Source organism: Eriocheir sinensis, chromosome 23, assembly GCF_024679095.1.
Source record: "Eriocheir sinensis breed Jianghai 21 chromosome 23, ASM2467909v1, whole genome shotgun sequence".
NCBI classification, from domain to species: Eukaryota; Metazoa; Arthropoda; class Malacostraca; order Decapoda; family Varunidae; genus Eriocheir; species Eriocheir sinensis.
In genome coordinates, this window is record NC_066531.1 from 7134356 (window position 1) to 7145352 (window position 10997).

Here is a 10997-nt window from a genome sequence, read left to right on the forward strand (position 1 = left end):
GTCGATGCCTCGCTTGGACTCCTGCTTCCGGCTGAGGATATGCCAGATGCCTGTAGTGCTTGCCTCACCACATCTTTCTCATTATTTTCCTCTATTAGTTCGTTTGTGTCGTCGAAGCTCTTGTCATCGTTGTCTCGTCCGCTGCACTGTGTATCCCCCGGGTGACCTGATGTCATTTTACGTCCAATGAATTCATATTTCATGAAGTATTGTGATACAGTGAATTTACTGTACCCAACGGTTATGTTTCTCGCAGGACACTAGAACTACACCAGGACAACTCCACAAAAAAGATACACAAACCACTTACCACTAATTCATCAGGGGTGCCGGGCTTTCCCCTACAAGCACCTCCCAGCGTTACAACAATAATCCTAACAGGCCTGATTGTAATACCTATTTGTAATCACTGTAGGAGGCACTTATCTTTCGAAGGGTTTCAAAAGTAGTGGTCTCTTGAATTAAGTTCTGGAGGAGTCCTGTTGTCCTCGAGACTAAGTTTAAGTCAGCACTGCCGCGAGTTAATGTGGGGCGAAAGCGAGCGCTGAGGTTTTGTTAGCTTGAGAGCTACTATGCATTTCAGACCCGATGTGACATCGTTTTTCGGGAATATCTTGAAGGCTATTCGTCGGACAGCAATGACATTCAAACACAATGTTATCAACAGCCCGCCGTAATTTATGGTGTTATAGGAGAGAGTCAAATTTATATACTTTATGAGTTTACTCTTACGATTTTAAGCTGTAGTCAGTGAGGACACAAAATCCTGAGCAAAGGTTCGGATAAGTCGCCTTACCCCCCTCCCTCTCCTTCATCACTTCCCTCCTTCTCCCACTAACAAGCGTCCCCCCTCCCCCTCCCACACTCATCCTTCTATCACCCCTCCCAATCCCTCCCTCCTCTTTCCCCTCCGATGTCCCCCCTCCTCTCTCTCTCTCTCTCTCTCTCTCTCTCTCTCTCTCTCTCTCTCTCTCTCTCTCTCTCGAGGTGGATACATCTGGGTATGAGAAAATGATTCACGTGTTTATCATGTTTCAAGTGTTTCAATTTACCCCACAGATCTCTCTCGCTCTCTATCACTCTCTCTCTCTCTCTCTCTCTCTCTCTCTCTCCTGACTTCCCTAACACCGTGGTTTGTCGCTGTGTACTGAAGACGCTACAATCTTGCTGGCCATGACGAGTATACTGAGATGCCCCAACAGGTGCAAAAAAGTGATTGCACTCAGGCTTTTTACTATGTTCGACCAAGAGAGGAAAGCCGGCACACTGAAAATAAGTCTTAACAGGTAATTATTACACATAACTTTATATGTGTAGTCTTATTATTGTTTTTTTGGGGGATATTTATATCATGACTGTCATAAAACCCAGTTGAGTAATCGTAAGTAATCGGTCTTTTCCCGTACTTTATTTTACACTTCTGTCTTCCCCATAGGCCGTATGAGCGTGTGGCTAAAGTGCTGGGTGAGACCACACATGCAGTTCGAGTGATGGTGCAACGCTACAGGCACTCCACGCAACACTCACCACCTGAGACATCTGGCACTCATGCCATTCCACCATTGGACTCCACGACATCCTCCACTACACAACCTGTTTTTGACAGCTTCACGATTGGAGCTGTTCGGCGTTTTTTGCATGCAAAGTTTGCTGCAAAAGGAAACTTCACTATTGCCACCCTCACGGAAGAATTAAGGAAGGCTGATATTATACCCAGTGAGACCTCCGAGACGACGGTATGGCGTGTGTTGTACAGCATGGGGTTCAGGTATAGAGTATCACAGAGAAAAATGTATGTACGAAAAGAGTCCCTTGACATTGTATGCCGCCGCATTGAAGCTCTTCGGTCGCTGAAGCATTACCGACAGAAAGGAAGACAGGTGGTGTACGTGGATGAAACGTGGTTCACCACAAGGATGTCACACAACAGGGAGTGGGTGGACACAACACAACCTGTAACCAGTGCGACCTATAGTCGTCAGGTGCCACCTGGTGAAGGGGAGCGGTTTGTGGTGGTAGCAGGTGGCACTGTCAAAGGTTTTGTGGACGATTCTTTCCTATGTTTCCCTGCAAAGACAAAAACTGGTGACTATCACGGGGAAATGAATGGCAGCCTTTTTATCAAGTGGCTCACATCTCATCTTTTACCAGTACTGGATGAGCCATCAGTTATAGTGTTAGACAATGCTCCCTATCACAGCCAGCTGACGGAGGAGTCTCGCTGCCCCACCACCGCCACCAACAAAGCTGGTCTTGTACAATGGTTGGAGGAAAGAAAAATTCCCTTCTCACCTCACGCTACTCGCCCCGAACTGCTGCGAATATGCCATGAAAACAGACCAAAGCCACAGTATTCAGTAGATAATCTCATCAGAGAATGGGGTCACGAAGTGGTCCGACTTCCACCAGCCCACCCTGAACTTAATGCTATTGAACAGGTGTGGGGGTGTATGAAGAAGTATGTCCGCTCGTCAATGCAACGCTTTACTCGTGCCAGCTTAAGGACCAAGATAGAAGAAGCAAGGCTGTGCGCAAACACGAAAATTTGGGAAGGTGCTGTTCGACGAGCCATGAGGTTTGAGGAGGATTATTGGTCCTCTGATAATATCCATGACTGTGTGGAACCCGTCATTGTTACTTTTGACGGTGATGATGAGGATGATATGCTCCTTGACACTGACACTGATGACGATTAAAATGACATCCATGTATTCCTGTGTGTATAATTACCCATTCATTTTATGACTGATATAAATTATTTTACAATTTTAGTGACACTTTCGTTGTACAATGATTTTGCTCATTGTCCATTCTATCTCATCACAGCATATGACCAATCGAATAACAGATGCAGGAAAACAACCAAACACATAGTAATGTGCAATGTATTTATATATTTTAATGTGTTGTGCAATTCAGAGAGAGAGAGAGAGAGAGAGAGAGAGAGAGAGAGAGAGAGAGAGAGAGAGGGAGGTGGGGGGACATCGGAGGGGACAGAGGAGTGAGGGAGTGGGGGTGGTGATAGAATGATGAGGGAGGGGAGGGGACGCTGGTTAGTGGGAGAAGGAGGGAAGTGATGAAGGAGAGGGAGGGGGGTAAGGCGACTTATCCGAACCTTTGCTCAGGATTTTGTGTCCTCACTGACTACAGCTTAAAATCGTAAGAGTAAACTCATAAAGTATATAAATTTGACTCTCTCCTATAACACCATAAATTACGGCGGGCTGTTGATAACATTGTGTTAGAATGTCATTGCTGTCCGACGAATAGCCTTCAAGATATTCCCGAAAAACGATGTCACATCGGGTCTGAAATGCATAGTAGTGATGTTGTGGGCCGAAAGCCAACCACGTGGGTCAGAAGGGGTATTTTGAATTTCCCTCGCCAGATGGCGTGGCTTTCGATCGGTTAAATTATCCTTGCCGCAAGGGCAATTATTTATTATTTCATGAAAGGAAATTGTAAATTGTAAATGTGTTTAGTCTTCAGGCAGTGAATATGGTGATACTGTCTCGGTTTGGGAGCCGATGAGCGAAGTATGTAAGTACCATCCAAGGCTTATTTGAGCTCAGACGATACTCTTAGTTGGCTTGAACTCTTGGCCCGAGACTAGTTAATTTGGCTAATCCCCTGGTTAACTGACCTAATTCCTAACAGAAGAGAAGCTTTGTAAAATAGGGCCATGTTATCTGAGAGGACTTGTCAAAGACCGGGGCACCAGATTTTGTTTTTGGCAGGGAATTCACGTGCTTTCTCATGGCATCTTTCAGGGTTTTCAGGCGCTCTTTGACCTCGTTGAATGAAAAAAAAAAGATTAAAGATTCACTTATATATTATGTTACATATTTACTGTAAAATTATATGGTCAAAATTAAAAAAAAGAAAAAAAAAGTGAACATTTAGCAAAATTTTGAGTCGAAAATAAACTTTCCACAATAATGAGTTAAAAATAATACTTTCTTACGGTATTATTCTTACCAATGCGTAAATACCTAAGTCTTTTTCGATACTAAAATCTTTTTTTTTTTTTTTCACTTCCAGGGTTTTGGCGACGGGAGCATCATTCAGATCATTGGCGTTTTCTTTTCGTCTAGGAGTATCTACCGTAGCTGGCATTGTCAAGGAGACTTGCTTGGCTATTTGGGAATTACATACAACGTATCTGCCAATGCCGACCCTGCAATCCCTTCAAAATACAGCAAAGGAGTTCCTTGACAGTGCAGGTGCGCTTGTTCAGTAACGCCCTGGCATGACAAGCCAGCACCAGTGCAGTGACGTCCGCGGCTTAACCGCCTGAGCGAGTGAATGTGTTAGTGACGCCCCTCCCGGCAGTGCTCCCCGTCGGTAGTCAGTGCTTCCCCGACGTAGTTTACCACTTAGTGCTGTGCTCCGTACACCTCCGGGATGCCTGACTCGACTCTCGGCCTCCAGCCGCCGCGGCCCCTGGCTACACTGCCAGCGCCTCTACACGCGGTCATGGCCTCCACAACCGACACCGACCCTGCCCTAACGTGCCCCTCCACGATGTCTGACGACGACGCTGCGCAGGGCGTGGCCAGCCTCCATGCCCCCACCGTCACCAGCGACAGTCTGACCCACCAGCTCACGGCTCTTATCACTAAGCTACGGACAGAGGTCAACACGCTCAGGGAGGACATCAGGAGCCAACGCAGCCACTCCTCGTCACCACACAGCCACTCCTCGTCACCACACCACCACTCCTCGTCACAACACCACTCCTCGTCACCCCGTCGCCACTCCACCTCCAGTAGTAGCCCCTCACATAGCTCCGGCGTCTGCTACTACCACAGGAGGTTCGGCAAGGATGCCAGGCAGTGCACATCTCCCTGCGGCTTCCAGGGTTCGTCACAACAGCCCGGGCGTGGACTAACAGCTCACAGCGTCCGCCAACACATCTCGAAGCTGTTCCACATCTTCGACCCACTCTCCCGCACCAACTTCCTCATCGACACTGGAGCCGAGGTCAGCGTCCTCCCCGCCACACCAAGCCAGAGGTCTTTACCGACCATCGCTCGCCTCTACGCTGCTAACGGCACGGGGATCCCTGTTTTCAAGAAACAGACGCTCCAGCTCAAACTCAACCTTCGCAGGTCGTTCGAGTGGACCTTCTACGTGGCAACAGTTTCCCAACCTATCCTGGGCGCCGATTTCCTGTCTCACTACAATCTCCTAATCGACCTCAAGAGTCGCAAGCTCCTGGATCCACTGACATCCATCTCAACCAGGACCAGAGCAGCAGCAGGCGAAAGCACCCACATCTCCACCATCAGCGTAGCAAATCGGGATGGGGTCAACCCACGACGAATAGGTACGAATCGTTGCGATAAGCCACGAGTAGCTACGAGTCGATGAGAGTGGTTACGACCCCGCTACGCATCCGCTACGCATTCAAAAGTCGTGACCGTTGCGCGGCTCAATTTTGAGCATGTTCAAAATTTCTAGCCGCTCCCACGCATACCCACGACTCTGCACGACAAGGCCACGCCTACCACGAGTTGATAAAGAGTGTTCGAGAGTATCTACGAGTACAGCTGCGAGTATTTACGAGTACGAAGTCGTGACAATTCGGCGCCCTACTCTTGAATGTGTGAAAGCCCCTTGAAGAGGCTTTCACACATTCAAGAGTAGGGCGCCGAGTAGCGACGAATTGGAACTCGGCGTCTACTCGTGCGAAAAGAGGCCCGATTATTTTTAACGGTCGCGCGTCTCATGATTTAGTACGAGTTAGTACGAGTTTGCTGAGAGTAGGTGCGCATAGTTACGAGTTATTACGAATGCCTTCACGAATCTGTACGAGTCACTACGAATTATTTGAAAATTCAAAATTTTAACGGTCGCACTTGTCACGATTTAGTACGAGTTGATGCGAGTTTGCTAAGACTCAGTACGCATAGCTACGAACTTTTACGAGTGCTTACAAGAGTTAGTACGAGTCCCTACGAGTTAAACTGAAATTTCTTGTGTTTAGACGATTTATCACGAGTAGCACGAGTTGCTATGAGTCGTTACGAGTTGCTGCGAGTTTACAAGAGTTTGCTACGCATTTGTTCGACCCACAGAGGTGAAAACTCCCTACCTGTGCTATATAAAGAGGGTGGGGAGAGTGAACATTCTCCAGATAGTCACAAGCAATAGCCCCAGCGTCATTACCTTCAATCTTCACCAACAATGGCAACCATAAACCGAAAATTGGAGATACTTCAACTAGAAGTGGAACTTGAAGGTGTTTCCTTTAATCTTGATGCTGCTATTGCAGCCTTATTATTGGAGAAGTTGCAGCAAAGAAAGCGGCGCCAAAGGAGAAGATGGAGTAGGCCATGGTTGTTGCGGCGTCCTCAATTCGGGCATTTCGAACAGTTACTTCAAGAACTGCAAGTGGAGGACGCTAGCTCCTTCAAAAATTTCATACGCATGGAACCCAACATGTTCAAGGAGCTCTTGGATAGGGTTGGGCCCCACATTGAGAAGCAGGACACTTTTTGGAGAAAATCCTTGTCCCCTGGATTGAGGCTCGCAATAACTTTACGGTACCTGGCCACTGGAGAAAGCTACAAGAGCCTTCAGTATGGATTCCGAGTCGCCCATAATACTATCTCCCTCATTATCCCAGAGACCTGCGAAGCCATCTTTCTAGAATACAAACATGAGGTTTTGTCATGCCCCAAGACGCCAGATGAGTGGAAGAAAGTTGCCTCATTGTTTAGTAAAAGGTGGCATTTCCATCACACAGTGGGTGCTCTGGACGGAAAGCATATCGCTATCAGATGCCCCCCAAATGGAGGATCACGTTATTACAATTATAAAGGCTTCCACTCTATTGTGTTAATGGCAGTTGCAGATGCAGACTACAAGTTTTTATTCTGCGATGTTGGTGCCACTGGCTGCTCCTCTGATGGGGGGATATTTTCTGCTACGACGCTCAGAGAGGCATTGGAGAAGAACACCATTAGACTGCCTGCTCCTGAACCTCTACCTGGCGACGACAAACCTATCCCCTTTTTCCTGGTTGGTGATGATGCCTTTCCGCTGAGGGAGTGGATGATGAAACCCTTCCCCAGTCGCAACCTTGGAAGACCAGAGCGCATCTTCAACTATCGACTCTCCAGGGCACGGCGCATTATTGAAAACGCGTTCGGGATCATGGCCAGCAGGTAATTCTTTCCATAAACATCTAGAGATTTCACTGTTATTTCCCATCAACCTCGCCAGTATGATTTCCATTTCTCCAAAACACACTGAAATTTTCTATTGCCTACACGCTATTAATGCATCTAGTAAATACTGTATGGATACTATTTGAAGCTTTCCTTTGTTGATAATTGTTTCTGTAACAAGTTTGAAAGTAATATCTATATTTATGAAGTACATCGTTTCATAGTTATATGTTTACAAATGCTACATACTTCCTGGAAGCCTATCACAGATTTTATTTTTTTATTTATTTATTTATTAATTTATTTTAGATTCAGATGCCTGCTGACGACTATTCCCCTCCATCCCTGTCGAGTTGAGTCGGTTGTTCTGGCATGCTGCACTCTGCACAACCTCATGAGGGTCAGATACCGTTCACATCATGACACACTCATGGATGAGGAGGACCCACATTCTCACGCAGTAACTCCTGGAGCGTGGCGTGATGGCGACGTCCTTACCAGCCTTGAACCACTCACAAGGAACACTGCAAACACACCTGGCAAGGCACTTCGCAGTTACCTGAGGGGTTATGTTTGTTCACCTGCAGGAAGTGTCCCTTGGCAGGAGGATAAGATTTGAATGAAGTAAGTATATATTTTCTTGTTATTAAAAATTAAAGTGTGAGTAGAGAATTCAGAGGATTTTATATATATATATATATATATATATATATATATATATATATATATATATATATATATATATATATATATATATATATATATATATATATACCGGATATGAAAATATGCTTCTATTGTATTTTATAGACTTTAATGATTTATTGAGAAAACCTTAATTACACTGTCTTATTAATGTTTTGTTTTCCTAGAAAATAATACATGTTATGGGAGGTATAGATATACACATCAATATTCTTGATTCTGACTGGTTGGTCTTGGTGTTGAAGTACGTATTGGTGGTGTGGGGTTCATGAAGTTTGCGTCATGTGGTGGTGTAGCGATTCCGCTGGTGTTCAGGTTTGCCCCGCTTGTGTTGAAGAACTGCATGCCAGAAAGGTTCAGGTATGCCCCCGGGGTAGGTGGATTGCCTGCTAATGTTGCTGCTATGGGAGTGGACGGACGCCCATACGCAGGCGACTGAGAAGCCCATAGTTGCTGCTGATGTTGAGGAACAGGTGGGATGTTCGGTCTTGCCAGGCTTAGCACAGCGGGTGGTAGTGACACAGCAGTAGTAGTAGCGGTTGCGACCTTAGGTGGGTGAGATGAAGGCTGTACCTCAGTAGTGGCAGCGGGTGGTCCGAGGTCAAGTGCGTCGTTCTCTTGTCTGTATTTGTGCAACAGCTGTGTGGCTGCAGACACAAAACGGTTCCACACCTGAGGCTTAAAGTCGTGGAGCTCAGCCGCAAAATACGAGACCCACGCGTCAATTTTCTTGTGGAAGGGATCAGTAGACTGAGTCAGGTCACGGACCCGTTGCTTGAGGTCGGTCACTTCGTCAGCCCGGCTCAGCAGCTGCAACGAAGGAAATTACATTAGTATACAGACTTCTAAGTATTTGTAATTGCAGCTGAAAATAAATTAGTCTTACGTTAATTTACACGGTCTCCCTTCAAACCAGAAGGAAATGAGCAGGGAGGGTGGGAGTAATTGTAATCGTAATTTATTTTGAAATTGTAGTTGTAACTGAAAAGGCAATTATTGTAAATATAAATATAGTTACAGTTTAATTTCCCCCCAATTTTTTTTTTTTTTTTTTTTAAGCGCAACTGCTCTAAGCCTCAATATTCAAGAGAAGCGTGGCATTTCTCTCTCTCTCTCTAAATTAAAACATTATTTTGCGTAAGGACAATGACTTTCCGTATACTTTTATAGCATTATTTAAGACTTTTTTTTCTTATTTTGCTATTGACTGCAATGTGATCGTTCCACTTAATAGGAAAAGCATGTCTAAAATAACTTATATTTACCTTTGCCAGCAGCTCGTGTGTCTCCTCCCCCACAACCTTGCGCCTTTTTCCCTTACTGGTGTGGGAAGATGCCATGGAGGTGGAGGCTTCACCTGACGGACCTGCGCCGATGTCTGCATTGTGGGATGCAGGGTCGTCTGTATCTTCTGCCTCTCCACCTCCCTCACTCATCACCTCACCGTCCACGTTGTAGCTGACATGACTCGGGGAGGGGGACCTCTGTGAGAACTGAATTGAGAAAAAAAAAGTCACACAGCAGTATTAGTTACTTGACATATATATGTGATGAGAGAGAGAGAGAGAGAGAGAGAGAGAGAGAGAGAGAGAGAGAGAGAGACTCTGGGTAAAATATACTGTTTGCTTTAAGTCCAGTTATTGCCAGTACTTACTACACAATAAAATATATTCGTGATGTTAAGGAGTTTTATGTTTCCTGTTTGTAGTAATTAACATGCTTCCATGGTGCTTAAACAAATAATACGAACATAATTACCTTCGCTGTTTGTCTGCTGGGACATCTCACTATATGAGAATGCAAGAAGCTGAAAGTCCTCAGGATCCATTGGTCCCTTACGGACAGGGAAGAAGCAGCCCCCCTGCCACTCTTCTTTGATGCTTCTGATAGCCTTCCATATCTGGTCCTCATCCCGTTAAACCATACAGTTAACTGAGCACCTACAGGGGAAAAATAATTTATCAGTTTAATCGAATAAATATAGCTACCATTGCACTTGCCACAGACTACTATATGAGGAAATATTTTGGGCCTACCTGGACTACTTATTATTATTATTATTATTATTATTGCTATTATTATTATTATTATTATTATTATTATTATTATTATTATTATTATCTTACACTGCCAGTTTCATTTGAATACTTTGTTTTATAGTTTTTCTCTGTTCTTGCCTATGGTGCTCAGAAAATTTGTCTAGGTTGAATATTAAGTAACATACAGTAATATATGTTGAAGTATAGCCTATTAAAAATAATATTAGTAATACTCATTATCATAATCTTTCACTACCAATTTGATGTGAATAGTCAGTCTAATAGATTTTTCTCTGTTCTTTCAAATGTTGGTCTCAGAATTTGTCTAGGTTGAATAGTAAGCGAAATATGGGGAAGTATGTCGCGACGTTTGAGGGCCTCAACGCAACGAGCCATGATCCCGTGCGTATTCCTGGCGCTATATAATAGTCTGTGCACTTGCACAATACTATAGAACTGCACACTACCTAATCACAAATGATGTTGGATACAATTCATACCTGTGACTGGATTGTTCAAACTGCTGGCCTTCTCCTCCATGATCCGCTTCTTCTTTTCGGTGTCTTTGTACTCTTTCAAACTTTTATCATAAAACATCCGGTTGTTGGAGTACCACTCGGCGAGTTCCACTTCAGTGGCATCATCGAAGCTCACCCGAGTCAGTTTCTTCTTCTTTTGGGCCCCTCGATACTGGGTGTTTTCTTGTTCCTCTACTGCAATAGACCTTGAATCCTGCCTAGAAGGCACAGGAATAGCGATACTCTCGATATCGAGGGGCTGGCTATCTAATTCCATGACTTGCTGGCTCTCTTGCAGTACGTTTCGTTGGCTGTCTGGCTGCGTGTCGGGTTGGTTGTCGGCCTGTATGTCGCCAATAGGTGGTGAATGGAGCTGCGTGTCTTCCTCCGATGAAAATAGATCCTCCGACAGGGCAGGCCGCAACTGGGACTTCCGTGACATGATGATGGCTAGTCACCGAAGTGGGTCACAGTTGAGCGGTGCGGGTCAGGGACGCCTATATATATGCCTGTGAAATCTTGCCGCTGCATAGCAACTCCCCCTCCCCCACCCCCAGTGG

At 45.3% G+C, this 10997-nt stretch overlaps 2 protein-coding genes across 2 annotated transcripts; one reads left to right on the forward strand and one right to left on the reverse strand.

The window, feature by feature from the left end:
• The first annotated feature begins 1093 nt into the window (after positions 1-1093).
• On the forward strand, positions 1094-2712 carry LOC127002615 (uncharacterized). Its single transcript, XM_050868690.1, has 2 exons — positions 1094-1286; positions 1436-2712. Exons 1-2 carry the CDS (start codon positions 1174-1176, stop codon positions 2694-2696), a joined length of 1374 nt encoding a protein of 457 aa, XP_050724647.1. The 5' UTR covers positions 1094-1173; the 3' UTR covers positions 2697-2712.
• Positions 2713-8067: 5355 nt separating this feature from the next.
• Positions 8068-9875, reverse strand: LOC127002450 (uncharacterized). Its single transcript, XM_050868431.1, has 3 exons — positions 9639-9875; positions 9146-9373; positions 8068-8690 (listed from the first exon to the last, which is right to left on the reverse strand). The coding sequence occupies exons 1-3, from the start codon at positions 9789-9791 to the stop codon at positions 8085-8087; spliced, it is 987 nt and encodes a 328-aa protein (XP_050724388.1). The 5' UTR covers positions 9792-9875; the 3' UTR covers positions 8068-8084.
• Between the last annotated feature and the right edge of the window lie 1122 nt (positions 9876-10997).